The 25,926-nt window shown below is 41.1% G+C and overlaps 1 protein-coding gene across 1 annotated transcript; it reads left to right on the top strand.

Annotated features, from left to right (window-relative positions):
• Nucleotides 1–25,926, top strand: AZIN1 (antizyme inhibitor 1). The gene is made up of 12 exons (XM_009087350.4): nucleotides 1–309; nucleotides 5,913–6,050; nucleotides 12,956–13,153; nucleotides 15,185–15,358; nucleotides 15,617–15,789; nucleotides 18,408–18,542; nucleotides 20,019–20,100; nucleotides 20,928–21,002; nucleotides 22,083–22,248; nucleotides 22,781–22,899; nucleotides 23,073–23,287; nucleotides 23,913–25,926. The coding sequence occupies exons 3-12, from the start codon at nucleotides 13,052–13,054 to the stop codon at nucleotides 24,022–24,024; spliced, it is 1,353 nt and encodes a 450-aa protein (XP_009085598.1). The 5' UTR covers nucleotides 1–309; nucleotides 5,913–6,050; nucleotides 12,956–13,051; the 3' UTR covers nucleotides 24,025–25,926.

Raw genomic sequence — 25,926 nt, 5'->3', positions numbered from 1 at the left:
CTGCCGGGGACAGCCCCTTCTTCTCGCTCCGGGTGTCCGCTCGCTCGCTCGCAGCTCCTCGGCCGCGCTCCCGTCTCCTCTCGCCGCTGCCGCAACCCCCGGCCCACTCCGGCTCTGTCTCTCTTCGCCTGTGCCCTCTGGTCCCAGCGCTGCGCTGCGCTTTCCCCGCCGGCCGCCCCCGCAGCCTATGGCCCTGGAAGGCGCCGCTGCCGCCGCCTGTATTTCTGCTGTAGGTTCCCACATCCCTCTTTAAAAATTCCGCCTAAAAAGAGAAGACGATTTACCAAATCTTTCGGGCCGTTATCTCACGTGAGTACCGGAGCGGGAGTCCTGGGGCTCTCGCCGTCCGTGGGGGAGGTGGTGGGAGTGAGGGAGGGAAGCGGTGGCGACGCCCACTCCGAGCTCCGAACCGGGCCGGGGCGTCCGTGGTCGCCGGCGGCGGGTGGTAGCGTTAGGGCTTCCCTCTGCCCGGGGCCTGGGGCTCGGGGCAGTGCAGGGAGGAGCGGGCAGCGGTGATCGTGGTGCCCGGAAAGGGCGGAGGGGCAGCCGGCGGGCCGTACCGTGGCGGTGACTGCCGGGGAGGTTTCGGGATGGGGCCGGTTCCTCCCGCTGCCCTTTCTCCGCCCGGCGGCGTGGGGCGAGACCGGCTGCCACCGGCAGCGGCAGATGGAGAGCTGCGGAATGAGTCAGAGCCGGAGCTCCCCCCGTACCCCGGCGCGCCGGGCGGTGCGGGGCCGCAGTGCGGGGGCCGAGCGGGCGGGCAGCGGGACCCCCGTACCCGGCAGGGTGTCGGCGGCGGCGGGCGGAGGGTCAACGGCCGCCGCGCTAACATGGCGGACAGCGCTGCGTGCGAGCGGTGACGGGGCGGGAGCGGAGGCCGGGCACCGGGGTGAACGCTGCGGCGCTGCCGCCTGTCCCCTTCTCCCGCAGTCCTCGGGTCGCGGAAGGGCGGCGGGGCCGCCGGCTTCGCGGCCAGCGGGGGCTCGGCGGCCGCCCTAACATGGCGGATTCCTGCGGAGGGGGGCTGTACGGTGTCTTCCCCCTCGCAGCCGGGGCAGTGCCCGCGACTGGAGACCCGCGCCCACCGGGCGCTGCTGCCTCTCGCAGGGCGCCCCTGCCTGGGAGCGGGGGCCGAGGGGTGTCCTCGCCTGGATCCCGCAGGGCGAGGGGCTGCCCAATGCCCTGTGGCAGCAGCATGTGCTGGCAGCGCGGGCTGCGGTGCGGGTGCGGCAGGGTCCCTTTACACGTGTGACCCACACGCGGTAAGCTCCCCCGAGCCCCCGGGGACAGCCGTGTGTGACAGGTTTTAGGGCTGGGCAGCTTGACAGGGGCAGAGGTAGGAGAGGTGCTGGTGGCATGGCCGCGGCGTCTCCTCGCCTGCTTCTCAGGGGCCATGTTGTGCTTCTGTGAGCGTGATTATCCATCCGGGCTCCCGCTGCCATGCTCCACTTTTCCCCTCACCTGAGCTGCGCCTGCACGAGGCCTCCTCACCTGTCCCCCGGGCATGGTCAGCAAGGGCCACGCCGAGGAGCAGGGCGGCAGCGCCGGCTGTCAGAGTCGTAAGGGCATTGCACAAGTGACGCTTTCCGGGACTGCCTTCACGCAGCAGGGCCGTGGGGTCACCCGGCGTGTGGAAGGGGAGCCCTTCCCTCCCGTTAGCAGTCCCCTCCCTTTGCCCCGGGAGTAGTTCTCTGGTCGTTTCACGGGTGCACCCTTTACCCTTCCCCTTGGTCAGACCCTTAATGTAGCAGTAGGAGGTTTGGTGCCGCTGGTCCTTTTGGAGGTCTCTTGGTTGAGCTCAACCTTCTTGGCTTGGCTGTCTCTGCCAATGTATTGTGGTCCATTTGGCCACTGGTGTACTAGTGGCTTTTGGAAAGTGTGGAGAAGAGATTCTGGTTCCTGCTCAGCTGCCAGCTGAACCCGTGGGTGCACCCGAATGTTGGGGTATCCAAAGTGTGTGCGTGTTGGCTGCATGTCGTTCCCCGTTTAGTAGTGTTTGGTAGGAGGTCAGCAGAGTTACAGTGGTGGGAGATCAGTAGAGGTGTCTGTTCCTGGTGGAGGGGAGCTGAAGGCACGGTGAGCGAGCGGGCTCATGCGTGCGTAAGTGGGACGGTGCAAGTACGGGATCGTGGTGTGGCTGAAGAGGATGCTGTTATGTCTGAGTACTGGACAGCACTCAGCACTGCAGATCTTTTCTAATCATCGGTTTGAGCCCATGAAGTTGCCTATGTGTGCTGGGGTTACCTGGTTGTGGTGAAGAGGGAAGAAAGTGAGCTTAAACCTTTTGAGCCTTTCTGAAGTGCATTTCCTGCAGTACTGAATCCTGCACAGCTGCCTTGTGACTGTAGGCAGGAGAAGCACTGCGTTTCAGACGTCTGCAGCAGTCTCCAGTGACTAATGAGGATACAATTGTGTAGTCCCAGTCGGTTATAGCCACCCTGAATGAAGACACGGTGTGAAGGCCAATAAAACAGTGTAGAAATGTCTGCTTTCTAGTCAGATGCGTGACTGGGTCTCTTGTGTGCGAGTGGGTTGGGGGGGGTAGCCCTGCCCTACTTCTGCCCTCCCCAGCTGCCGGATTTTTGTCTCTGAAGACACTGCACTTGCCCATTATTCTTTCTTGGATAAACGTGGGAGGCAGTGGTGCTGGGGGGGAGGTGGGGGTTGTGAATAATGATGGTAGGAGGGGTTTGTTCCAGTCTGGACTGGTCCAGTCTAGTTCTTTCCTTCCTGTCACCGAGTGAACAATGCTGCTGCTGCTGTGGCTGATGCCTGTGACAAGGCAGCCCCTTCCCCGTGTGCCTCTGGCTGTGGTGAGCTCCCTTCTCTGCCTCCTCTAGGCCAAGACCCCCAGCCTGCTTTCCCCCATCCCTCCTGCTGGGCATTGAGCTCAAGGGGAAGGCTAAACCCCAGAAAAAGGAGGGTCTTTGGGAGGGGGAGGGTGTTGTTTGGTGGTGAGCAGCTGTGGGAATGTTTCTCCTGTGGGCACAATTTTACTGGAGGCAAGAGGGAGATTAGTGCCTTTCAGCCTGCAGCCAGCCCCTGGACCCGCAGCTTGTGCTCCCTGGAAGGCTGCTGCAGGTGTGTGATTGCAGCAGTGCTGCTGGAGATGATTCCATCTCTCCAAATTAAAGGGAGACAGAGTGCTCTGGAAGAGAATTAAGACTGTCCCTTCCTAGAAGCGAGGCTTAATCGTGTAGTGCTCTAATTTAGGTATAATGGTCGATTTCAGCTCTAGACGCTGTTGATGTAGCACAGGAGCAGGAGTGTGGTTCATGGAGAACTCCTCAGGGACCTGTGCTTCCTTCAGGACCTGCTTTCCCCCAGGGATCCCCTTGCCACAGTGTCCTCTCCCTGCTCTGGAAGAGACTTACTGTAACTCAAAAATACCTAGGTTTTTCTGGGAACCAGAGTAACTTTGGTGCCTTTAAGTCTGTCACTTGGTGTAGATATGCAAGGTCATTGTAATTCTAGATTTTTAGGGTTTGGTTAATGGATATTTTAGCTCAAGCCACTACAGGGTCTCTTCTCAGAAACAGAGGCAGTGGATTTTTAAGGGTTTTTTTAAGAAAATGGATTGATGCCTGGTTTTGTAGGCCTGTTGGCATGGAGAGGTGAGGGGGGGCCAGTGAACTGGAAAAAGCCCAGCCCTGCTGGGCACTTATAGGGCTTGCTGCAGGGATACAGGTGCTCTGACAAAACTGTGTGCTGTGGACAGCTGGGGGTTGATTTGGGTCCACAGGTGAGTTTTGACTGTTGTTGCTTGAGCTGAGTTAAACTTCAGGAACCTGCTAGTAGGGTGTACCAAAAGATGAGAGATAAACACGTGCATATAGGTGTCACTTGAATATTAAAAGGCAGAGCTACCTTGCTGACTATTTCCACAATTCAAAGCTCACTGCTTAGCAAAGAATGCTTTTATACCTACTTTAAAACCCTTAAATGAGGAATGCTTCATTGTGGTTGATAACATATGCAATTTCTGTAAAACTGAGTTGGCTCATATGGGTTATGGACATCTAATGCAATTCTACTTTAAGTGGTAGCCCGGCTCTGCCACCTGACAGCAAAATCCCTTTCTGCTGGTTAAAATAGACTAAAATGACTGCAATTGGAAAGGCTCAAATTGTTCCATTTTCCTCTGAATGTTTCGAAGTGGCAAAGCTGCACACAAAGAGCAGTCAGACTATTTTGTATATGTTTGTGTAGATCCTTTACATAAATCTCATTTAAACAAATTGTGAAAGACAGAACTCGGCACAGCTCAAAGTTGACTGTTGCTACAGAAAATTGTTAGGTTTCATTCCTGCTCCACAGGAATTTTCACTGTAAACTTTCCTCCTTGGGACATGGGAGAATATTTATTGGCATAATATTGCAGGTGATATTTGGCTGAAGCATTGCATTTTAAGTTTGGCACTGAAGGTCATATGCTCTACCTAGAAGCACTTGTGTTTAATGATTTGTTTGGCTAGGAAGGTAAATTTAATTCCTACCACTGGAAAATTTGTATGAATTCTTGAATATAATCAGAACAGCAGTAGGAAGTAGTGTAACTACCAGTTAATTTTAGATGTTGGCAACACCTTCCTTTTGTGAAACTGTTGTGTGCAGAACTAAATGTTACTGACTTCTTGCTTTAGTGAAAGAAAAGGATAAGGTTAAATGTAATACATATACATTAATTCTAACTGGCAAAATTCCGTAATATCTCAATTTCGAAGCACTGAGGTTTGTTTTTAATGTTGCATGCTTGTAAATGCTAATTTATGTGGTAAGGCTGCAGGGATTGCTCTGTGGGAGTTGCTGTGAAACAGTTACCCTCAAGTTGCATTACTGCTGTGCAATATGCAGTACTTTATGGAGTGGACGGGTTTAGTTTTCCAATAGCAAGAATAAGTGGAAAAGTATATTTCAGGAGTTTAACTAACATGGCTGTAAAGATAATCTTTTGTGTTGCGTGATTCCCAGAAGTCAGGCTTTTGTAGTCAGCCCATGTAGTGTTACTTAAGTAATGAAAGTAGCAAAGGTTGATTTTTACAATAGGTTGGTATGTTCTATGTTTCATGCCATATATCACAGTGAATTTTTAGAAACTTTGTTGTATGTTGGGTTTACATGTGACCAATTTGGTAGTGTATTTAATTCCATGAAAATTATTGTTGCTTTTAGGAGGAATAATTTCTCAACAGGCCTAATAAATGTTTCCTTGACTGCTTTTGTGCTCATTGTTCTGTTTGTGTGATTACTTTTCCTTGAGTAAGCTATTCTTGTACTTTAAAATACTGCTTGGGTGATGTGTGTAATAGCCTTTAAGGGCCAGCTGAAATGTTTCCTCATTCCTGAAGGCAAGCATAAGTTTCTTTGTTTTTACTGTCTTGCTCATTTCTGGATTTGTCTGTGTGGTGTTCAGTTTCACTATATAAAGCACTATTTTTCACCCACGTAGCTTTTTCACCCACATGCCGTGTTCATTCACAGCAGAGGGAGAAGGAACGTGGCAAGGGAATTCTAAAATAGAAAGGAAGTGGGGAGGGGAAGAATGCAGTGGTTACAGGGTTAAAAACATTTCTGGGAGAGTAATCCAGTGTTAAGGCATACTACCCTACAGCAGGATCATATGGAGATCTTTGCCATTAGTTTTGAAAATCTTCTCATTCGGACTGTGAAAGATAAGTAAAATAAGCAGTCTCATGTGTTTTAGCAGTTCTTTGTACATCTGGCTTGTTCTGGCTCAGAGTTAATATAAACTCTTGAAAACTGGGTGTTTGTGATTATAGGCTTTCGTGGTGGGGTGTTGAAAGTTTCCTTAAAAGCACTACTGAAAAGGCATTTGTTACATGTTTTATCATAAAACTTTTATTCTGTTCTGGCTATGAAATTTACTTTTGTGTGCATTTTTCTCCCTACAGGGCAAAATCTCTGATCAAGTTTACAACTATCCAGAGGGCTTAGGAGAAGTGCTTTATAGAGAGCAGTTCGACTTCAACGCTGAGCCACCTTGGGAACCTAGCTGATGATAGTAGGGTTCCATCTCCTAACTTGTCCATGTAAGTCTCTCTTCGTCTGTATGCAGGAGGATAAGCACTTGCAAAAATACAGCTTGTATTTTGATAAGCAAGATCTGGATGTAGATTAACAACATTTCATAGGACTTTCATTTAGGAAGGCGAGGGGGACTAAATGAAACTTTTAACTCACCTAACACGTTTCTCAGTACAATTTTCTGATGAAATTCTGAAGTAAACTTGGTAAATAAAGCTACTTTTCTGAATTAGGGGTGTTGGCTGCAAAAATCCTGAAATAAAATGCTGTAACTTCAGTCTCTCAGGGATAATTCTGAAATCAGGAATTGGACTGCATGACTGTTAACATCAACTCATGACTTGCTGAGTATGGTATAGTTTGAGTAGTTTATACTGAAATAGTTAAGGTTTGCTATTGTAAACAGTAACTAAGGCTGATCATGAAGGGTGTGCCTTCCCAAATGCCCGTCTCCATTATTTGTTAATTACTATCCATTTCCACAAATAGTTATAGTGGGGTTACAGTAGAATGTGGAATTTAATGTTGGATGGAAAATGTGTACCAATTATAAATGCCTTTATATTTTGAAGTGGCAAATAGGTATTAAAGGAAAACAAGACCATGATAATGGAAAACAAATGAATGCACTTAGCTGATCTTAAGGAGCACAGAAAACTCTGAAATGTATGTTATCATGGTCTGTTAACTTCAAATAGTTTTATGTGGTTTTTAACAATAGTCTTAACTCAGATATTACAAACACATTTAAGCTCACTTTATACAGTATTTGTACAGTACTATTTTCCTGTCTAGCTGAAGGCGTTTTTGTTTGGCTTACTACCTATAAATTATGGAATGGTTTTTAATGTAGAACTTGCAAATGGTGAAGTACATCTTACTGAGCCAGGTACTTTTTAAAGACCACAGACTCCAAATGCCAGATGTGTTAGTATGCATCCTAATAAGGTACTTAATGTAGATAAACTCATTCTTTGAAAATACCACAATTGCTGAGGCACAGGATGAGCTTGGTTTATCCTGACTTCTGGCTATATCTCTAGAGGTTATGTTCTTTGTTTTGTTTGAAACTTACTGAATTAACTACATATATCTAGTTCTTTGTAGTTGAATACTCTAGTCAAGTGAATTCAGTTAACACTGAGAGTTTTCTGAATATCACTGTTATGCTTAAAGTGTGGTTTTTATAAGAAAAATAGCTGAGAAAATTGCTTCTGTTCAGTTTAAGTTTTGGTTTGCTCTTGTATGTGGCTAGTACTCTTGCATGACATTTTGCACTTGAACAGGAATAAAGCAAAGTAGTAAAAGGCTAGGAAAGGCAGAAGAATTGTTAGAAAGGAGTGAACAAAGTATACAATCTTAAGGTACTATACATGCATCTTAATTTCTAAGTGTTCTGAAGAGAATTTTGGCTGTGACAGAAGGTCTTACTCTTGAGGTGAAGGCTGTTCTGACACCTTCTTTGAGATATTCCTTCTCTAACTGGTAGACTCCTGTGCTGTGACAAATGATACAAGGTATAAGTTGCCCTAGAACAGAAATGTCGCTGGATTTGTTTTATTTGCAGCTGAATGTTCAGATAATATGTATTTTGAGGTTGGATCTACTACATGTTCAGCAATTATGGACTGTACACAAATAGAAGTAATTCAGTATTGAATGCAGTGGAGATGTAGGTAGCAGTGGTATTTGCCAGGAAATTTGTACCTGTTTTGGTGTGCTGAAGCACAGGTCATTGCCTCAAATGCAGCTAAGATGCATAAGTTAGAGAGCTAATCGGTACTTTGAGTCTTGTTCAATTTGCAATGTGATTTAATGGGAAAAAGGTCAAGTGAGCTTTTAAATATAATTGTAATGTTATATGTTAACGTTCCAGTGGAACTAAAATAAAAATCTTCTGTCTGAAGGTGTACTTACATTTCCATTAAACTCACTTCCCTTTTATCATTTTCTACATCTCACTTTTTCCTTGTGTTACACTGGCAGGGGAAGACTTGGGGTTTAGTTCCATATGCTCTTCAAGCTCTCACTCCCTGAGCAGTCCAGCAACTGTGGCCTGAAGTCTTGCTCCTTTAAAATCTCTTCTATTTTTTGCCCCATCTGATAGGTCAGAAATGATGGAAGTCTGATGTCTTAACAAGCCCTGTCTTTGCCAAGTGGAAGCAGTGGCTATCTGGACTTGCTAATTGACAATCCAGGACACTAATTTTGAAAGCCTTCATAACTTAGTGTAGATGGAGCTAGGGGTGGCAGCTGGGGAGCAGGAGGGCTGGGAGTTGGTAGTCGTAGGGGGCAGTGGGGAGGCCAAATACTGACTGAGCAGGTAAGGGGATAGAATAGGGAAGTGACTTTGCACTGTTGTAAAAGAGAAGTGCTGGTCTGCTACCACAGAAGTGTATGTGTACTCAGAAGAGTAACCATTCTTTTGTAAGCTTTGTGAGCTTCTTGGGTCTGAATGATGTATTCAAACTTGAAGAATGCAGAAGGAGGTTTTTGTGCCTGTACAAGATGCTGATGGGCCATTGTGTTTTCAGTATCTATCCCGGTTGCTTGCTTCAGCAGAATTGTTCTTTCTGTTTTGCTCACTTAACTGTGTGGATTGCTGCTGAGAGAATAGAGTAGGCTGCAACTGACCTAAGCTGTCCAGGTACCCTACTTATGGCCTTCAGTGGATTTGTGCTGGGAGGTAACTTGAGTAATGCAAAAAAAGACACCTGTTTCAGCATTTCCATCAGCTGCTTAGTGGCTGCTTCAGCTAACTGAATTACAGTGATGCAAGCTGGTGAAATGGTGTCTTGGAATTTTTTTGAAAGATACTGCCATTATAAGTAGGTATTCCCTGCATTGAAAGCAGAGGACTCATGTATAGAGAGCATATATATATATATATATATATATATATATATATATATATATATATGCTCCTACATAGTAGAGAGCATATATATATATATATAAATAAAAAAAATATATACTTTTCTGGTATACCTGTTCTGTACTGAATTGCTGGTGTCAGTGACAAAATGTTTCTTTTTTTGATTTGTTACCCCTGAAGAACCAGTATTGCTAGGAATGAGAGAGAATAATTTGGTTTTAGCCCTTTTTGATTTTTGCATCAGCATAATTGTTATAGGTCATAAATACTTTTGTTTAATTAAGATGTGGTTGAAAGGCATTATTTGGAGCCCATTTAATTTAAAAGTCTTTTTTTGCAGAGGAAGTTTTTAATGAAAGACCCAAACCTATAAGTGTTTGGGGTTTTTTAAGTTTTTTTCTTAGGTCAAATAATACATAGTTTGGACAATGTAAAGAAAAGAAATGAAAATTGTGTGTTATGGATGCTTACATGTGACAAGCATATGTTTAGACTCTTTTCAGAGAATTTTAATTTTCTTTTATTCCAGATGTCTGCAGTAATTGCAGTGTTTAAATATGTACACTTTTATCTTAGAGTTCTTCATCTGGGAAGCCATTGTGTTAAAGAGCCTGAGGATGTAATGCTTACTTCAAAGAAAGCAATTACATGCTTATGTAGAAGTCTCATACCACTTGACAGCTTTTGTTTGACTTAAAATATATGTCCTGGAGCATTGTGCAGACTAACATTTCAGGTGTGAAAATGGGTGGTGTTACCACACCAAGTCTGTCAAATAATGACTTGCAGCAAGTCTGCATTTCCAGCAAGGAGTGAGTTCTGTGCTCTAATGAGTTCTGACTCATCTTACAGACATCAAAAAAAGTCCTAAACCATCATTTAGATTTCCTTCTGCAAATTTTATCACTGATTCTCCTCCCCCCCTCAGGAGGGAGCCAGTCAGGACAGAATAAGATGACAGCAGAGTCCCAAATCCTACTGTAAGGTATTAACCCCTTAAAGAATTGTTTCTCTAGCCACTGTCTTGTAGTGGTGCTGTAGCAGTTCTTCTAGGAATTTGTTTTTAATTTGTAGAATATTCTTCCTATCAAGACTGAAGAGATGTAATTTATTCCAAAAAGGAGAACTTGGACAGTAGTCAAACAAACATTAGCTTTTTTTGTCTATTAGATTAATTTTGTTGAATGGAAAAGCTTCCATGTCTTGGATGTGCTTAGAGAAAGCAATCACTGTTTAGCGTGCTGGGAGAGGTTATATCAGGTTGTTTATGGTTTGTTGCAATTTGTCATTGAATTTGTATTAACATATATTCCTTTTGGTACCTGCCCCTTGAGCATAAGATGCTTTTTGATGAATGAGCAGGAGACAAGTCTTGTTTAGGAAATAATCTTCATCAAAACTAACTTACTAGATGATTGTTCTTTTTGTTGGTGGTGGCTTTGGGAGTTGATGGTAAAGAGTCCTCCTCCCATGCTTTACTTGAACTGAGTCTCTCCAAAATTAAAGGGGCAGCTTTTGAAGGAAAATATTCTTCTACACCATCTGTCTGACAGCTATAGACACCAGTCATTAACTATGGAAAAAAAGCCTTTCTTTTAAGACTACTAAACTGGCTTAAATCCACTGTAACTCAGATGAACATCCACACTCAAAGAGGAAAATGTGCAGTTGGTTACATTGGGCTGCTTCATTTGAAATACAAGGTACAAGCAATTAGCTAGGTGTGTCTGGTGAGTCTAAAAATCATTCAGAGCTGTGTCTGGTTCCAGTGGGTGTGCTGAGACCCTCCAGTAGGGTAGATCTGGGGTGGAAGGGACTCTTGACTGTCAGCAAGCTTTAGAGTGTAGGAAGTGGCTTGTAGCATGAAAAATAAAAACTCAACCAAAATTTTAAAATCCAGCTATGTAGTACCCTTATATATACAGTAATTCCTTAATAAAAATTTCAGTGAAAAGCTGAGGCCAGCATTTCTTTCCTGGGGGAAAAAAGATAACTCAGCCTTTTTGGTCCTCTGCCTCTGAAAACCATGGATATTTTATGAAGATGACTGTGGTGTTCATCTTTGTTGGACTGATTCTAAGGCAAACTTAATTCACAAGCTTCTTTTGTTCAGTGGTGGTATTTTTTTAAGGAGTTCTAGCTATTAGTCTCATACTGAGATATGACAGACTGAAGACTTTCCTGGTTATTATCGTCTGCCACCTAGTCATTGTTTTTGTAACTCATTAAATCCTTACATCAATGTGATAATTATCTTGCTCTTCTGTGATTTGGATCTTCAGGATTCCCTTAAATTATCATAGGACTCACTATATATGTGTGAGACAACTATTTCTTACCTGGTGTACTTGTCTTTATTGTTCAGCTTCTGAACAGAACTGAATATTCTTGCTGCCACTGACTTAGCTCACCTGGCAGTAAATTCCTCTTGTAACAAACATAGGGGGGACGTTTGAGTTGTGCAGAAAGCATATAAAAAGTCCTGCTGGCTCCTTTCCCATTATTTGGCATAATGACAAGCAGGAGCAACTGCTGCTCAGTTGTGGTAGTATTAAACTACAGCAAAGTAACTTTGTTCATATTGTTCACAACATTTACCAAACCTATGTTGCAAATTGTGTTTTTTTTTTTTTTTTTTTTACTGTATGGGGGCAGTGGATGAAACATGAGACTGAGTTTAATACCATGGCCCTGTGATGATTTGAAGCCAAAATTATCTTAAATTTTATAGTCCTAATGAAGTATTTTTGGCTTTCAGCTGTAATGTTTGTGGTTTCTATAAACACTTTTAATTAGAAAAATAATTCTGCTTTAGAAAACAACTGTCACTTTTTTTTGCAACTACTGTGCAACTTGTTACATGTACTTGTAAAAAATTTTTAATATTAATATTAAATCTCAATATTTTGAGATATTAAAAAAAGTCTTAGGTCTTCATTTAGAGAAGAAGTCTAGTTAGTTAGCTGGTTTTGATCAATCTTGTGTTAGTCATGAAGATGACAGCTGAAACAAAAATGTGGTCAGTGGGTTGATGCAGGCTAATGAGCTGCTTTTAAACAAGACCCACAACTCTAATGGAATGTAAACTGCAGATTGTTCTATTCATCAAGTAAAGCAAATGAAGGTATATAGTCAGCTGTTGATAGTTGTCTGCTGTCTGCTGATTTTTACTTGAGATTAAATAGTCAATCTGCATTCTAAGACTATATTTAACAGAGTTTTCAGTGTTTGGACTTTGGATTTAGATTGTCTTTTGGAAAACACTGTATAAACTACTAACTACTAAGCTTATTTGCAGTGAAGATCTGAGGATAAGCAAGATGCAAATAAAATTAGACTGTATTTTAATGACAATTCTACTTACTAAGATTATCACTTTTGAAATTACTTCTAGCCTAGTGGCTTCTTTATATTAACCTCTATTGCAATTAACATTTTTAAGTGTTTTAGGCAATGTTATGAACATAACAACAAAACAAATGTCTAATAAATACATTGTGTAAATGCAGTGGTTATAAATTAGCATGAAAAGAACTATAACATTAGCACAAATATCACTGCTAGCATTTAATCAATAAGCTACAAGTTTTCTAGAACAAATTCAGTAATGTTCTGTTACAGGCAGTCTTCCAGTTGTACACTTGAATGGTAGCATTGCTTAAGATGCTATACTTGAGAAGAACTGAGCTGAGGCATTTGTACAATTATGCTGCACTCGCAGTATTTTCATAGTTTGCATAAACTCAGTGCAGATCAGTGCACATACAGTCTGGAATTCTTCTCAAGAACAGCCTTGCATCAGTTGTTTCTGGAAGTTAGTGTCACATTTAAAGTACCCAGCTTCTCTTTTATTCTTGGCTTCAGTAGAATTGTTCTATCCATATCTCTGACAAATTCAGGGTGAGCAGAGTAAAAACGTCTTTATAGATGTGTGTTACTGTTTGTAGGACATCAGGTGTAGAAAGCTGGTTTTTAAACAGCAGCATGGTATTCTATGTGCCTCTTTTTCCATTGACACATGTCTTCTTTGTACAGTTTGTTGCATAATTTAAGGACCCGGATATAAGGCTTGGAAGCCCATCCCTTGTGTTTCTTGGTTTATGACTGTCGGCTTTGTGGAATACGGCTGAGATGAAAGGATTTCTTGAGGATGCAAATTACTCCATTGGTCTGTTGGATGAAGGAGCAACTCTTGCAGATGTTATTGACAACTGTATTTATGAACATACTCATGTAAGTTTGCTTTCCAGATCTTTTGATTTAGTTCCCTAAGTCTTCAAACTAGGTTAAAGTATTTTAGAGCTGATGAGCTGACAGCAACAGAGAAACAGTCAGCTAAGCCTCACTCACCTTATTTATAGAGTAGTTTCCTCTTCTAATTCTGCTGCTTTGCTGTTTTCTTACTTTGGGCAGAATTCTATTGGGGAAATTTGGGCATCAACTCTTTACTGCTCTGAGTGTGACTAGCAGGAAAGTAGTCTGGCTGATGTAATTAAGTACAGGGTCCCATCTCACTGTTTGAGGAGATTTTATTAGCAATGGGATTTAGATCAAGCACCTGAAATTATGCAAGCAGATATATTCAGTTAGAACCTTTTTGTTGGTATTTCCTTGAAAATATGGAAGAGTTGTGACAAATGTGTATGCTGAGCCTGTTTAAAGCCATGTTTAAATTTTCTGTGGGCCATCATGGTTAATATTCATACATCTTCCTGTTACCCTTCTCCCCGCTGGAAACTCTGGTACAAGCACATTGTGAGGTGCTATCTTTCAAGAAAAAGTGGTGTAAAAGCTACTGAAGTTTAGCAGCCAACTGGAAAGAAAGTTGAGTAATTCTGTATATACAATAGTCCTTTTTTGAATAAGGCTTCACTCATTTCTTAAGAGGAGGCAGGAAGATGTAGCTTTTGTTCTGTAGACAAAATTGTAGAAAGAACAAACTTTAAAAATGTTTCATTAAGCAAATTCTGTGTTCTTCATGTGAGTTGCTCACTTTTCCCTTGGTTTATCAGAACTAATATTCATGTGCAAGTGGTCAACAATAGTACAGCAAATAGCTAAATTCCATGGCCTTCTGAACTCAGGTGTAGGATTCCCAAATCCTGATTCCTAATATTCTTTTTCTGTCTAGCAAATAAATAGGTAAACTACTGGCAACATGTCATGTCTCCAACCACTGGCTGGCTCACAGAGGATAGCTGCCTTCTGCTGCTTTCATTTACTCCTTTAGCTCAAGGGGTAGAGGCCTGTGCCATGGATCTAAAGCTCCAGATCCCAATCCTGCTGGTGACCCGTACAGGGGGTCAGTATGCTTCCACCCGATGGAATTTCTATTTGTGTTTTTTAAACAGAAATAAAGACTTTGTATAAAATAAGCCACGACATGTAGAGTTTCATATCTGCAGAAGTCAACTGCTAGAATTAACATTTGATGTACAGTCTTGATTCAGATCCATCATATATTTTGTGATGGTCTTTAATTGATTTACAGTAGGGCATTCACCTACAGTATTCTTACTGAGTGCACATTATGAACAAATCTGGAATGATCTGTTTGCACTTTGATCCACTACACCTGCATCATGACCTGATAGTGAGAAAGACTATATTGTAACAGATGTGCAGAACTTAACAGTTACAGAAAAGTCTGTGCATTTTCTTAAAGGTTATGTACTTGACTCTGTCACCTTTAACATGAAGTCTAGTTCTTAAAATTCCTTTTGAACTTCATTCTTCACAAGATGTGGAGAACAGTCTCAAACTTGACTTCCTAAACTAAAATACCATCAGACAAATTTTCAGTAAAACAAGCTATTAGATGTTAAAATAATGTTAGTGCGTCAGATTTATTTCATGTATAATAAGATATAAATTACATTGAGACTGTGGAAGCTTTCATCCCAGTGGATCTTCTTCCCAAAAATAGCTGCAGACTTCTGAAAATCAAAAGTTGAAAAAAGTGTGTAGCTTAATCTGTGTTTTTTGATAAAATCAGCATTTGGCATTTAAGTAGAATCTTTTATTCAGGAATCTCAGAATATTGTCAATAACATTCATAATATCTCTGAAGTGGTAGGTATTCCCTTTGGTTTTTTTAAACTAGTTCAAATTGCTAGGTGAACAGAAAAACATTATTCCAGGTCAAATCTAAAAGTTAAGAGCAGGGTAAAATACAGGTGCATAGTTCTTTAACACTTGGGGTTGTTTGTCTTGACAGCAAACTACAATTTCAGACATTTTATTTTCCTGTTCTTCCTTTTGCAGACTGGAAAAAAGGCATTTTATGTTGGAGATCTTGGAAAGCTTGTAAGGAATAACATGCAATGGCAGAATGTGATGGCACCAATAAAGCCATTTTATCCTGTAAAATGCAATTCTACTCCAGGTGTACTCGAAATTCTGGGAACCCTTGGTGTTGGTTTTGCATGTTCCAGTAAAGTAAGTTTTTCTTGCCTGTGTGCCTTATTTTCTTTCATATGTCTGGTTTAAATTCATCTCTTTGGTGCTAAGTGCCATGATTATAAGTAAAATTGGAACTGTGAACTCATTTGTAACTGGCTGTTGAAAATCTGTACTTCTGCCCTAGAAGCAGTAGATAGTTTTCTCTTTAGTGTGGTAGTAGAGCACATCTAATAAAAATTCAGAAAGGATGGTGCTGTGCACTTTGTCAAACTCTGGTATGCTCCTGTTTTTCAGTCTGAAATGGCATTGGTACAAGACCTGGGCATTTCTCCTGAGAACATCATATACACAAACCCTTGCAAGCAAGCCTCTCAGATCAAGTATGCAGCAAAAGCTGGGATAAACATCATGACTTGTGACAATGATATTGAGCTGAAGAAAATTTCACGTAACCATCCAAATGCCAAGTAAGTGTCAAAATCCTGGTTTTGCTTTTAATGTGGGGGAAAATTTTTGCCTGTGTTCTGGGTGCTTTGAACTGCAAGCAAAGTACATGGCTTCTTTAGTACAAATCATTTGAATCTGTTCTTCTTCTGTCTCCTTTGAAAGTAGCTTTTTTGCATGTTTTTCTGCTGAGTCTTGGCTTCCTAATACAATGGCCCGTGGTTTGGGAAAAATCTTGGGAGAAAGTGATTTTTTTTTTTTAGGGCAATCTTCATGTAAAGGTTTCAGTGATTCAAGTTCAGAAGTCTAGTATTTCATCATGTGCAAATAACATCTTCCTCCTGCTCTGTTTTGGCTTCAGTGTTATCTTCCAGGGAGTTCTGTTTGTATATTAGTGGCTGAAGTCAGGGCTGAGCTACCAGCAAATGACCATGTGCACTGGATCCCACCTAGGGTTTGGGCATACTCTGCAGGTCTATTAAATAGACCTGCAGGTATTTCCACGCAATTAAAACAGTGAGAAATTTTTCAGTCACTTTGGTATTAGCTCAGTTGCTCTCTGTAGAAAAGTGGTCAAAGCTGATAATCTGGCTGTTAAATATGGCAGCTTTATTGCTGGCAATGATATAATGATCTCTTGGACTGATAGGCACTCCTGTCATTTAACATCACATCCCTCACATAGGAATGCTTTAGCTTTGTGCCATGCCTTTAAGAAATATGGAGCCAGAGCCTGAGTGAATGTTACAGTGCTTTGCAGTGATTGCAGATATAGCTTTCCATAAATGTCATTGAAGAAACTGAATTCCTGATATCCTTAACAAATTCCTTGGTTCTGAACAGTCATTATTAAAGTATTGTCTTCTCCCAAACCTGACTTTTTTTGGGTTTTGTCGGATTTTTTGGGGGGTGGTGGTATTTGAGAGAGATTTTTGTTTGTTCAAGACTACAAGATTTAATATTGCTGTTGCTGGTGATTGCACTTCATCCTCATGGAAGTCTGTCTGTGCTTGGCATACTGGAGAGAAATTCCTGTGCAAAAACGTTATGTATGATAAGTAAACTTTTCTGGAACTGCTGGCCCTGGTATACTTGGTGGATTCAAAAGCATTGGCAATGCTAAAGCTGAGTGTTAAATCATTAGTGTTTTACCAGTTATTCACTGGTGTCTTTAGAGTTTTGTTAGTTTTTATGTTGATTTATTTCCATGATTCTAACAACCTCTTAGATTTCTAGAAGTCAGATTTAATGGGTTTTGCTGAAAAATATGATTCACTTAAAATGCTGCTATAACAATTTGTCAATTTAAAATTGGATGTCTTTAAGGAGGGGTTTTGGACTAATCGTAATATGAGATGACAAATCATAATATGGATTTGAATTTTTCTATTACATTTTAAAAAGTTTGACTTGTAACAATTTTTTGCTACAGTTAGCACGCTTTTCCAAATGCTTCACAAAATATTGTCTGACTACAGATTTTTTGAACAGAATTTTCTGTGCTAATGAGAAGCAGGAAATGAAATGCTCGTCAGTTTCTCAAGACAAAATGGTATAAATTAACAAGGATTGCAGGGCAATCTGTTTGAGAATTTAGGATTTCTTGCTCTTTACAAAGTGCATGTTAAACACACCATGAAACATTTGGAAAGTAGGTGTAGAAGTCATGGTAGATGTTAGGCCAGCTGTAGTGGCCAGGCTGAGGTCTGTTTGTCACCTGTCTTGTAAAGAGCTGTTTCACTCTATGTGCAGAGTTTCTTCCACTCATTTACACTCCCCATCCTGGTTAACTGCAATGTGCTCTGTCCAGTCTGCATGTATGTCATGACACCACCTCTGTTTAGTTTACTGGATGACTAATTACTTGATCTTGTGGGGGTGTGACTTTCTCAGTGGACAGCAGTTTGAATCTGGGAGGTTTGGGGGTATATCTCTAGAGGTTTGGATGTGACCATGCCTTTGCCCCTCAAGTGTTACTTTAACATAGAGAAAGGTCAGAGAAAGGTCAGCAGTAGCACTGCAATTTGCCAAACCTACCCAAAATGAGGCTTTGACCAGACAGAGGAAGATGTTCCACTGCATAAGAATGTAAGAAATGGTACTTGCTGCCTCTGTGCTCTACAGTGTCCTGGAAGAAGGGGCAGGGAATGGACTGACCACCCTACCCCTTCATAGAAGTCCATGTGCTCAGCTGGAAGGGGAGGTTTTGTGATACGGCCAGGGTGTGCTTTCAGCCTGGATGCTGAGTTTAACTAAATCTGATGTCTGACTGAAGGGGAACCTCTGGGCTGGGGAGGAGTATGGAGATGGGAAAAATCATATTAGTCTTACTGAATTTATGAGGAACTACACTTCATTGGAAGGTAACGTTATTTTTCATTACAGCACTCAACAGACTCTTGCTGCTGCAAGAGTCTTAGTTGCTGCATTTCCAAATCCCTTGTCCTTGTTGGCTCCATGTTTTAGCCCCTAATTGCTAGTTTTTTCTCTGTACAGGATTGTTATTATTAGGTTGCCTTGATTCATCCATCGATGGAGCTGGAGTACTGACAACATAATCAACACACTTCTGACAATCTTCAGGCTTCACATGTGCTGATGATGTAAACCAACTGCCCCAATCATCTTCCCCTTCTCTTAGGCTCTTACTGCACATTGCCACAGAAGACATTACTGCTGATGAGGAGATGAATATGAAGTTTGGCACCACCCTGAAGAACTGTAGGCACCTTATGGAATGTGCTAAGGAGCTGGGAGTCCAAATAGTTGGTGTCAAGTGAGTAACTTCATTGTCCTCTGCTGGCTGAGTAGATATTTGTATGATGTACTTAAGATGTAAAGAGAGAAGAATTTTTCCCTGGTGACACTATTTTACAGGGTTTTCAAAAAATAAACAAAAACCCCAGACAAAGAATATCATATCAATTTAGAATCATGAGCTTTTGCTTGCAAGCACATGAAACAAAGTAACTATTACTGACATCAAAACAGTAGGAAATGAAGTATCATAAATTCCTTCTGTCAGCATTAAAACTAAGTTTAGTTAACTGTACTCTTGAACTTTTGTGGTAACTTGATCTGTATTCTTCCAGCAATAAACATCATAACAGAAGTGCTAGTACAGCATGGAATAGGATGGATAGTTTGAGCAAGATGAACATGAGGTCAGATTTTGTAAGAGTTAAGGTTCTATGTCACTCTTGGATCATATCAAGACAAAATACTCAGATTAAGTTTTTGGCTTGCAGGTAGTAGGACTGAACCCTAGAGTTCCAAGTTCGTACAAATCTGTGGTAATTTAATAGGACGATTGATGGATATTTTACTCTATCTGAGAAAAATGCATGCACAAGTCTGCTCTGGCTACCTTCAGCTACAACTCTATCACATGCTCATAACTCTTTTTGGAAAGCAACCAAACAAATGGGTCATCAAGACAATAAAAAAATGTTAAGCCAGATTTTGATGATTTAAGCCACAAATGTTTTGCTGTGTATCTGTTTGAAGTGGATGTTAAAGCATAAACTACAAATGTCTTTAAAAAAAGATACTACTGAAAAAACATTCCTCTTCGTTTAGTGTCTTAACTAACTTTTATAGAAACCATGTGGCTCTTGTGCATTATTTGTTATTTAAACAATTTTTAAATCCACATATGGATTCATGCAAGTGTGTTTGAAAAGTGACCTCTCCCTCAGAATGGCATTCCGTAAAGGAGTAGATTTGGAGTAGAGAGCACTGTGGCTTGGATGTGGGTATGGTCTGTCTAGAACCAGTAGACCATATGCCTCTTGAGGAATCCCATGGGAATGCTTGCACTTGTTTTAGCACCTCAGTGACTAAGTGCATATGGCAGTACTTGAACCTCTTGAATAAGGAATGAGAGGGGATTCAGGAACTTGTGGTAGGCATCAGTACTTCTCTGCAGCTTTGGCAGCTACTGAAAAATGACTTTCAGCCACTTTGATAGTGAAGAATGAAAAATTCAGTAAATTTGTTGTTTCTCGTAGATGAGAATATTGTGGGGCATTCTTAGGATTAAGAGGAAGACAATTCTCAAGTACAAATTCAATGAAATAGCAGGCAGTGGTGGTCTGAGCTTCTTTGCACAGTTGCTGTATATTACAATTGAAGCTTGTTTTGGGACACTTGGGAATTAATTGCTTCTGTTGCTGTTTTATGTGATGAAATTATTTTCTTGGTCTGAAAGCTGCAGGGTTCAGTGTATTTACTGTGTTTTTATTTCTTTCAGATTTCATGTTTCAGGCTCTTGCAAGGATCTGCAAACATACATTCATGCTCTGTCTGATGCTCGGTGTGTGTTTGACATGGCTGTAAGTACATCTCTACTCACATGCAATTGCTACAGTAGAGGAGCCATTCTATTCCAATCATATTAACAAACCAACTACATTCTTTCCAAAAGAAATCACTGGAAATTGAAGTTTTAGTAAAGGACTAAATACTGCTTTGTTATGTGTGGTAGAGATAAAACCAACTTTGTCCTAATTATGATAATGAATACTGTCCCACTGACAGGCAGGACAGGCAGTAGCCTTACATGCTATTTAAATTAATTTCTTACTTTAGGTCAAGGCTTTTTGATATTCAAATCTCGGTCCTGTAAATACACAACTGATGCTTTTACACTGAAATTGAACAATTGCATGCTGGCATCTATTGTGGTATGAGGAGTTCGTAAACTAAACAGAGAAGACTGCAAGTCTTTTTACTCTTATTACTGCAGTGCCTTAGCTGTGGCTGGTGACATACTGGGGCAGTAAAACTGAGGATCTTGCTGATCTTTGTGCAAATTTGTTGCAGTGGTATTGTTCCAAAATTTGTGAAATCCTAAAACTGTCTTTTGTCAGAATACACCACCTGTTCAGCAAATACTGTCTGAATATAACAAAAGCCACAAGATGGGAGTTGGTATTGCTGTGGGGCTTGCAGAGAATTGTGTAACCAGCCTCTACTGACATCCCAGTGCTTTTCTTCTAGATTTAATGGAGCTGTACTATGCCCTTACTCCCTCATTAGATGTACTCAGCTAAGTAGTTTCAAAAGCTTAAATATGCAGAAAACAACCACAGTAAGGAGCAACAAAATACTCTTGCATTTACTGTTGTTCGTGTACTTACTTTCTGCCTATGCATTTTAGGAAGAATTTGGCTTTAAGATGAACATGTTGGATATTGGTGGGGGCTTCACAGGTTCAGAACTTCAGCTGGAAGAGGTACGCAATGTGTTGGAAGTTGAAACTCTTACTTTTGAAGAAATTGAAGTGTTTAACCTTCAAACTGTAGCTTGAATTGATAGCTGAAACATAGTTAAGTTCCATGTTAGACTGTAACCCAAGATCTCACTAGTTGGGTTTGTATTCTTGATCATGGATAGTGTAATCCCTTCTTGGAGGTGATCATGACTTCTTTTTAATCCTGTTCATCCTGAGTGATTGCTCATTTAAGTGTGCTACAGATTAAATTGCTATCTGAAGCATCCCTAGCAGTAATAATTCAAGATTTTTCTTGCCTGTTGTTGTCCAGCTGGTGACTCTTGCATGGTTTGGGGCAGGGTGCTTTAGTGTGCTTTGGATCATAAGCCCTGTTGCTACTGGATGACAATTTCCAGTATTTTGCTTTGGAACTGAAAGCTAAAGGTCTTGATTTGACTGGCCTCTAATTTGGCCTAAATGCCATCTTTAGTATGAAGTGGCATATAGAACAGGATACCCAGTTTACACTGTTAATGTTGTCTCAAACACAGGCTCCATGAATTGAGCACAGTGAAAGTGAGGAGTTACTAACAGCAATCAGGGCTTTTCTCTCAGTTCTAATGGTTCTGTTACTTGTTCAAAATATCTCTTAATCTTCAAATATCTGTCCTAAGATATGAACATTAGTATTAAATAATTGTTTCTAACATGATACTATTCAGAACTGATCATGAAAAGGTCCTTTGCCCATTCTTGTGGGTTCATATGTGATTTTACATTGTCTGATGTGCTGGATGGGCATTGAAGTTACTGGTGCAGTCGTGAGTGTACCACAGTTTGAACTTCAATTGTGAAAAGAGACTGTAGTACTCAGACTCATGGTTCTCAATCTTCAGTGTTTAGCAGAATGACCAGTTTTCTTACATGTTTTTTTAATAAATCGTGGACCTCTGGTAAAGGCGTTTCTCAGAGAATGGAGGGGCAGAGTAAGTATTTGGTGTGCTGACTAGACTTGTTGCTGATTGGAAGTGTTTGTGTGTGTGTGTGTGATACATCTGTATGCTGAATTCATTGGCCTTACCTCTGACTTCAATTTCCTAGGTTAATCATGTCATCAGGCCATTGCTGGATGTCTACTTTCCTAAGGAATCTGGTGTGAATGTGATTGCAGAGCCTGGATGTTATTACGTTTCATCTGCATTTACACTGGCAGTGAATGTCATTGCAAAGAAGACTGTTGAGTATGATAAACTTCTTCCTTCTGGAGGTAAGGGTTGGATTTGTTTTCTGTGTTATGACTCAGTACAGGTAACTGCCTGCTATTAGTTGGGATTGCCTAGTTTGTTTATATATTTAATGCATCCCCTAATTCTTGCACCATAATATGCCTTCTGGATTCTGACCATATGTTATCTATGTGTCTCACTGTTACTTTTATGTGGCGCTTCTTGAATCCTTACTAGGTTAAACCTATATTGGGTGCATCACAGATGGTGTGTTAGAAGGCTCTGTATAGAACATAAAAAATCATGTCGCAAAGCAAGCTACTTTCCTGCTTCTCTGCGTTTATATTCTTAGCAGTGGTTATTACTGAAAGTATTAATTTTATTAAGCCTCTCACTTAATGTTATAACTGAATTCATAATCTGGTCTCATACAGATTACTCTGCTTGTAATTCTCCTATTCTAGTATATATGGAACCCCCTTGTCAGGAGAAAGCAGCTGAATTAAATTAGATTGCAAAAGGACTACTTATGACAAAACATGCATGCAAGACAACTTCTTTTTTTACTTCCAGTGGAGCAAACCAGGAATGATGATGAACCAGTATTTACATATTACATAAATGATGGTGTTTATGGTTCTTTTGCAAGTAAATTGTCTGAGAAACTGAATACTATCCCAGAGGTTCACAAGGTGAGTCCTTCTATATTCTTCAGAGGTAGTACTTTCTATCCTTGTCTATTGAATATATATTTAACACTTCGTACATATATAATTGCCTATTATTTATCAAATAACCTTCTGTATATTTGAAAATTCTTATTCAATAAACTGAAGCCTGAATTGCTTCAATCATTTCCATATAGAAATACAAGGAAGATGAGCCTCTGTTTGCAAGCAGCCTTTGGGGTCCATCCTGTGATGAGCTTGATCAAATTGTGGAAAACTGTCTTCTTCCTGAGTTGAGCGTTGGAGATTGGCTGATCTTTGACAATATGGGCTCTGGTACCTTGGGTGAACAGTCTACCTTTAACGACTATCAGAGGCCACTGATTTACTACATGATGTCTTTCAGTGACTGGTAAGAAAACTATCTTGGTAGTGGCAAGGTTGCTTTTGCTTCCTTCAGGAGTGTACACTCATAAATTACATTCAGTGGCAAATACAGGAAAATGCTGAGTGCAAGAATGTGCCTTTTTAGTTTGTGGATTTTTTTTTGTCTCTGTTTTGACTGCTGAGACTAAACTGAGATCCGTGATACAATGCCTGCTTTGCTTTAGGGCTGACAAAGGAAAGCAGAATACCTGACTGATCTCACCTGTGAGTTCAGTGGCAGTTGTAAAGTCTTGTACTGGCTTAACAAAAGCTGTTTGACATCAGCCTTTGAGCTTTCCTAATACACGTGTCCACAGCTTGTATGCGGTGTTGGCACCAGCATAGGCAGGAAGGGCAGTGATGCTCTTGTGGTGATGGAGAGTGTGGTAACCCATTCCTGCACCCAGGCAGGCAGGGCCTCGTGCTCCCACCCTGGCGAGTGGCAGCATTTCTGTGAGTGCCAGGCACTGGCACAGCTGGGCTCCCTTCTGCTGAGCCAGGGCCAAGCCATGCGGGGGCAATTGGCTTCCAACGCTGTGTGGAGGGTGCTTTCTGAAGGGAAATTGAACCTGAAAACATGCTGTTACATCTCTTGACCTTTTCTGCTGCAGGGATGAGATGCAAGATGCTGGAATTGCTTCAGACACATTGATGAAGAACTTCTTCTTTGTGCCTTCGTGCATTCAGCTGAGCCCGGAAGAACGCTTTTCCACTGCAGCTTAAACAGGCATTAACGCTTCATTTAGACCTGCAGTTGCAAGTCTGTAGTTTGTCTGGTCAACATTCCAATGTGGAAGAAATGGAACAATCTTCAATTCAATTCATTCTCTTCAAAACTTGAAAAAATAGTAATGGGGACCAGGCAAAACAAGCTACAGCTACAATTCAGTGGGGGGTGGGAGGGTTAGATAATGGTGTCCAAATTTAAAAATCAAGTTCATTCAACCCCTGAGCGTTAAATATGCAACAAAATGGATGACTTAGTGGAGATGGAAACCCATCACTTGGGTTCTTCAACAGTTTACATACAAGTACACAGTTTTTATACTAAGGATTCCTGTTAGAAAAGTCTTGTAAAGTTATTGTCTTTTGCCCAGATATATCAAATGTCAGTGGGAGACCAGTGTGACTTCATTAGATGTTTTAGTGTATTTAGAATGTGTAAATTTGTGCTTTGAACTGTAGTTTAATAAATGTAAAATTGCATCATAGTATTTGTTGTATTTGACCCGTGATGTATCCCTTGTATGATTGCAATAAAACTTTGTGTAGATTTTACTGTTTTTCAGGCTAACTTTGGGAAGAGCTAGGCAGATAGCTATAAAGTAGATGTATATGTGATTGATTTGAGAAGCTTTCTTTTCTCAAGCCCATTGGTTCAGCTTTGTGTTAAACAGTAAAGATTTTGAGATTGATCAGTCTGTATGAAGTGAAAGTCGTGTAAGTTCCTGGAAGGCTAAAAGGCAATTTGTAGTGTGTTTTTAGAGCATGACCTTAGATTCAGTTCTTCGCACTGACCAGCTAACCTGCACTAGGCATGGGTGTGCACGGAGAGGTTGTCCCAGCTCGTGTGCATGCAGTGCCCTGAGGCAGCATGGGTTAGTCCAATTCTGCATGTTGTCACAGAACCTTTGGCTCCTTTTTTAATAGTGTTTATTTGAAAAGTCTTAACTTTCAACTTTAGCTAGTTCTGTATAGTGCTGACTCTAGGGTAGGGCTGCACAAGACTACAGAAACCTCAAATGCTCTCTTGCACTGGACTTCATTTAGCTGTATCCATAATGTAAAGGTAAATCAGACTGCTGCAAGTATATGTGCATTGAGTAATGAACTGCTTGAACTGGTCAGAGAATTTCTTTATTGTGTTACTGCAGCCTCTCAATTTCTTCAAGGTTCTTGCTTACTTTCTCACTTTAACTTTCCCTACTTGAAAACGGGGGGAAGGAGGAGAAGGGGTTTTAGTGTTTTGAAATGATGCACTGAGGCCTGGATCCTACAGATAAAAGGGACTTTTTGAACCCTTGAGTTGGAGGTGAAATTTATACCCTTTGGCTGCAAGTGTACTTCACATGAGTGCCAGCTAGTAGGAAATTTTATTTTCTGACTCTGTAAAGGAAAGATTTTATGAAACTTCATGAACTTTTACTTGTAAGTAAATTCTCAGTTTGGATTTGTCAGAACAGTTTTACAGGCCAGTTAAGAGACATAAAATTGCTTATGCTTTGGAGATGCAGTCTAAGAAACACTTATTACTGTAATTAAATGTACAAGTGAAAAGGGAGTAAATTAAAGGGGGAAATGGGTGTTTTGGTTTTCTGGTTTTGTTTTTTTTTTTTTAACCTGAAGTTACTAGCTGACCCATGTCAAGCAGTGATAAGCTCTTCAGTTTACCTGTTAAGGTCTTTCTAGACAAGACAGACTGCTGTGTGGTTTTCAACTAAATGCCACTACAGTTGCCTAAGGTTAGATAATCCAACATGATTCTGTCATAGTCATTAAAAGTTGTTTTATGTTAACTTACAGAAAAGTAGGAAACAATTTCTCTATAAATGCAGCAATGGTCAAAGCAGAAATACTTGCTGTACTTGAAGACAATCTGCCATTAAAGCCAACCTGGAGTCTGAA

Source organism: Serinus canaria, chromosome 2, assembly GCF_022539315.1.
Source record: "Serinus canaria isolate serCan28SL12 chromosome 2, serCan2020, whole genome shotgun sequence".
Taxonomy (NCBI): domain Eukaryota; kingdom Metazoa; phylum Chordata; class Aves; order Passeriformes; family Fringillidae; genus Serinus; species Serinus canaria.
This window is presented reverse-complemented; position numbering and strand designations above follow the sequence as displayed.

Bases quoted from the DNA above. Each gene is read 5' to 3' on its own strand.
- AZIN1 (XM_009087350.4), top strand. From the start codon at position 13,052: ATGAAAGGATTTCTTGAGGATGCAAATTACTCCATTGGTCTGTTGGAT. The intron at 15,359-15,616 runs GTAAGTTTTTCT...CCTGTTTTTCAG, and splicing joins GTTTTGCATGTTCCAGTAAA to TCTGAAATGGCATTGGTACA. The intron at 23,288-23,912 runs GTAAGAAAACTA...TTTCTGCTGCAG, and splicing joins ATGATGTCTTTCAGTGACTG to GGATGAGATGCAAGATGCTG.